This window comes from Salmo salar, unplaced genomic scaffold, assembly GCF_905237065.1.
Source record: "Salmo salar unplaced genomic scaffold, Ssal_v3.1, whole genome shotgun sequence".
Taxonomy (NCBI): domain Eukaryota; kingdom Metazoa; phylum Chordata; class Actinopteri; order Salmoniformes; family Salmonidae; genus Salmo; species Salmo salar.
In genome coordinates this window covers 92,501-97,500 of record NW_025548130.1, presented here as the reverse complement: position 1 = coordinate 97,500, position 5,000 = coordinate 92,501, and the positions used below count along the sequence as shown (strand labels likewise).

At 45.0% G+C, this 5,000-nt stretch overlaps 1 protein-coding gene across 1 annotated transcript in view; it reads right to left on the bottom strand.

The window, feature by feature from the left end:
• The window catches only part of LOC106594277 (TBC1 domain family member 1), an 81,546-nt gene that overhangs the window by 11,915 nt on the left and 64,631 nt on the right, over positions 1-5,000 (bottom strand). Inside the window, exons 16-17 of the mRNA XM_045711938.1 lie at positions 4,127-4,270; positions 1-41 (exon numbers count right to left, since the gene is read on the bottom strand). The exon at positions 1-41 is cut by the window's left edge and continues 119 nt beyond it. Coding sequence (XP_045567894.1) covers positions 1-41; positions 4,127-4,270 — 185 coding nt within the window. The remainder of the gene's footprint in view (positions 42-4,126; positions 4,271-5,000) is intronic.

Genomic DNA, 5,000 nt, shown 5'->3' with positions numbered 1-5,000 from the left:
TGGTAGTCATGGAGGAGACGGGACAGCTGGTACATCTGAATCTAGTGGGGGGACGACATAAACTGAGTGAACAAAACATAAAGAAAATCTTCCCTATATTGAGCTGCACCGCCCTTTTTGCCCTCAGAACAGCCTCAATTCATCAGGTCATGGACTCTACAAGGCGTTCCACAGGGTCGCTGGGTCCATGTTGACTCCAATGCTTCTCACAGTTGTGTCAAAGTTGTCTGGATGTCCTTTGGGTGGTGGACCGTTCGTTAATCATGTCAGGTCTGTACTTCCTGTAGTACCTGTAGTATAATCATGTCAGGTCTGTAATTCCTGTTGTATAATCATGTCTGGTCTGTAGTACCTGTAGTATAATCATGTCAAGTCTGTACTTCCTGTAGTATAATCATGTCAGGTCTGTACTTCCTGTAGTATAATCATGTCAGGTCTGTACTTCCTGTAGTATAATCATGTCAGGTCTGTACTTCCTGTAGTATAATCATGTCAGGTCTGTACTTCCTGTAGTATAATCATGTCAGGTCTGTACTTCCTGTAGTATAATCATGTCTGGTCTGTACTTCCTGTAGTATAATCATGTCTGGTCTGTACTTCCTGTAGTATAATCATTTCAGGTCTGTAGTATAATCATGTCTGGTCTGTAGTATAATCATGTCTGGTCTGTAGTATAATCATGTCTGGTCTGTAGTATAATCATGTCTGGTCTGTACTTCCTGTAGTATAATCATGTCTGGTCTGTACTTCCTGTAGTATAATCATGTCTGGTCTGTACTTCCTGTAGTATAATCATGTCTGGTCTGTATTACCTGTAGTATAATCATGTCTGGTCTGTAGTATAATCATGTCAGGTCTGTAGTACCTGCAGTATAATCATGTCTGGTCTGTATTACCTGCAGTATAATCATGTCTGGTCTGTAGTACCTGCAGTATAATCATGTCTGGTCTGTAGTATAATCATGTCTGGTCTGTAGTATAATCATGTCTGGTCTGTATTACCTGCAGTATAATCATGTCTGGTCTGTAGTACCTGTAGTATAATCATGTCTGGTCTGTAGTACCTGTAGTATAATCATGTCTGGTCTGTAGTACCTGTAGTATAATCATGTCTGGTCTGTAGTATAATCATGTCTGGTCTGTAGTATAATCATGTCTGGTCTGTAGTACCTGCAGTATAATCATGTCTGGTCTGTACTACCTGTAGTATAATCATGTCTGGTCTGTAGTACCTGCAGTATAATCATGTCTGGTCTGTAGTACCTGCAGTATAATCATGTCTGGTCTGTAGTACCTGCAGTATAATCATGTCTGGTCTGTAGTACCTGCAGTATAATCATGTCTGGTCTGTAGTACCTGCAGTATAATCATGTCTGGTCTGTAGTACCTGCAGTATAATCATGTCTGGTCTGTAGTACCTGCAGTATAATCATGTCTGGTCTGTAGTACCTGCAGTATAATCATGTCTGGTCTGTAGTACCTGCAGTATAATCATGTCTGGTCTGTATTACCTGCAGTATAATCATGTCTGGTCTGTAGTACCTGTAGTATAATCATGTCTGGTCTGTAGTATAATCATGTCTGGTCTGTAGTACCTGTAGTATAATCATGTCTGGTCTGTAGTACCTGCAGTATAATCATGTCTGGTCTGTAGTACCTGCAGTATAATCATGTCTGGTCTGTAGTACCTGTAGTATAATCATGTCTGGTCTGTAGTATAATCATGTCTGGTCTGTAGTATAATCATGTCTGGTCTGTAGTACCTGCAGTATAATCATGTCTGGTCTGTAGTACCTGCAGTATAATCATGTCTGGTCTGTAGTACCTGTAGTATAATCATGTCTGGTCTGTAGTATAATCATGTCTGGTCTGTAGTATAATCATGTCTGGTCTGTAGTACCTGTAGTATAATCATGTCTGGTCTGTAGTACCTGCAGTATAATCATGTCTGGTCTGTACTACCTGCAGTATAATCATGTCTGGTCTGTAGTACCTGCAGTATAATCATGTCTGGTCTGTAGTACCTGTAGTATAATCATGTCTGGTCTGTAGTACCTGCAGTATAATCATGTCTGGTCTGTAGTACCTGCAGTATAATCATGTCTGGTCTGTACTACCTGTAGTATAATCATGTCTGGTCTGTAGTACCTGCAGTATAATCATGTCTGGTCTGTAGTACCTGCAGTATAATCATGTCTGGTCTGTAGTACCTGTAGTATAATCATGTCTGGTCTGTAGTACCTGTAGTATAATCATGTCTGGTCTGTAGTACCTGTAGTATAATCATGTCTGGTCTGTAGTACCTGCAGTATAATCATGTCTGGTCTGTAGTACCTGCAGTATAATCATGTCTGGTCTGTAGTACCTGCAGTATAATCATGTCTGGTCTGTAGTACCTGTAGTATAATCATGTCTGGTCTGTAGTATAATCATGTCTGGTCTGTAGTACCTGCAGTATAATCATGTCTGGTCTGTATTACCTGTAGTATAATCATGTCTGGTCTGTAGTACCTGCAGTATAATCATGTCTGGTCTGTAGTACCTGCAGTATAATCATGTCTGGTCTGTAGTACCTGTAGTATAATCATGTCTGGTCTGTAGTACCTGCAGTATAATCATGTCTGGTCTGTATTACCTGTAGTATAATCATGTCTGGTCTGTAGTACCTGCAGTATAATCATGTCTGGTCTGTAGTACCTGCAGTATAATCATGTCTGGTCTGTAGTACCTGTAGTATAATCATGTCTGGTCTGTAGTATAATCATGTCTGGTCTGTAGTACCTGCAGTATAATCATGTCTGGTCTGTAGTACCTGCAGTATAATCATGTCTGGTCTGTATTACCTGCAGTATAATCATGTCTGGTCTGTAGTACCTGCAGTATAATCATGTCTGGTCTGTAGTATAATCATGTCTGGTCTGTAGTACCTGCAGTATAATCATGTCTGGTCTGTAGTACCTGCAGTATAATCATGTCTGGTCTGTAGTACCTGCAGTATAATCATGTCTGGTCTGTAGTACCTGCAGTATAATCATGTCTGGTCTGTAGTACCTGCAGTATAATCATGTCTGGTCTGTAGTACCTGTAGTATAATCATGTCTGGTCTGTAGTATAATCATGTCTGGTCTGTAGTATAATCATGTCTGGTCTGTAGTATAATCATGTCTGGTCTGTAGTACCTGTAGTATAATCATGTCTGGTCTGTAGTATAATCATGTCTGGTCTGTAGTATAATCATGTCTGGTCTGTAGTACCTGCAGTATAATCATGTCTGGTCTGTAGTACCTGCAGTATAATCATGTCTGGTCTGTAGTACCTGTAGTATAATCATGTCTGGTCTGTAGTATAATCATGTCTGGTTTGTAGTACCTGCAGTATAATCATGTCTGGTCTGTAGTACCTGCAGTATAATCATGTCTGGTCTGTAGTACCTGCAGTATAATCATGTCTGGTCTGTAGTACCTGCAGTATAATCATGTCTGGTCTGTAGTATAATCATGTCTGGTCTGTATTACCTGCAGTATAATCATGTCTGGTCTGTAGTATAATCATGTCTGGTCTGTAGTACCTGCAGTATAATCATCTCTGGTCTGTAGTACCTGCAGTATAATCATGTCTGGTCTGTAGTACCTGCAGTATAATCATGTCTGGTCTGTAGTACCTGCAGTATAATCATGTCTGGTCTGTAGTACCTGCAGTATAATCATGTCTGGTCTGTAGTACCTGCAGTATAATCATGTCTGGTCTGTAGTACCTGCAGTATAATCATGTCTGGTCTGTAGTACCTGCAGTATAATCATGTCTGGTCTGTAGTACCTGCAGTATAATCATGTCTGGTCTGTAGTACCTGCAGTATAATCATGTCTGGTCTGTAGTACCTGCAGTATAATCATGTCTGGTCTGTAGTACCTGCAGTATAATCATGTCTGGTCTGTAGTACCTGCAGTATAATCATGTCTGGTCTGTAGTACCTGCAGTATAATCATGTCTGGTCTGTAGTACCTGCAGTATAATCATGTCTGGTCTGTAGTACCTGTAGTATAATCATGTCTGGTCTGTAGTACCTGCAGTATAATCATGTCTGGTCTGTAGTACCTGCAGTATAATCATGTCTGGTCTGTAGTACCTGCAGTATAATCATGTCTGGTCTGTACTGCTTGCGAAGCCCCATATGGTACATGAGGAACTTGAGCATGTTGAAGGCCTCCTCCTCTCCCATGTGTAACAACAACACTCCTGCTATGAAGCTGAGACCCTGACAGTATCCCACCTAGAGGAGAGAGAGAGAGGAGGTGGTGGGGGGAGGGAGAGAGGAGGTGGTGGGAGAGGGACGGAGAGAGGAGGTGGTGGGAGAGGGACGGAGAGGAGGTGGTGGGGGGGGATGGAGAGAGGAGGTGGTGGGAGAGGGACGGAGAGAGGAGGTGGTGGGGGGAGGGAGAGAGGAGGTGGTGGGGGAGGGAGAGAGGAGGTGGTGGGGGGAGGGAGAGAGGAGGTGGTGGGAGAGGGACGGAGAGAGGAGGTGGGGGGGAGGGACGGAGAGAGGAGGTGGTGGGAGAGGGACGGAGAGAGGAGGTGGTGGGAGAGGGACGGAGAGGAGGTGGTGGGGGGAGGGAGAGAGGAGGTGGTGGGGGAGGGAGAGAGGAGGTGGTGGGGGGAGGGAGAGAGGAGGTGGTGGGGGGAGGGAGAGAGGTGGTGGGGAGGGAGAGAGGTGGTGGGGGGAGGGAGAGAGGTGGTGGGGGACGGAGAGAGGAGTGGTGGGGAGGGACGGAGAGAGGAGGTGGTGGGGGGGAGGGACGGAGAGAGGAGGTGGTGGGGGGAGGGACGGAGAGAGGAGGTGGTGGGGGGAGGGACGGAGAGACGGGGAGAGGGACGGAGAGACGGGGGGAGGGAAGGAGAGACGGGGGGAGAGGGACGGGGAGACGGGGAGAGGGACGGGGAGACGGGGGGAGAGGGACGGGGAGACGGGGGGAGAGGGACGGGGAGAGGGACGGAGGGACGGG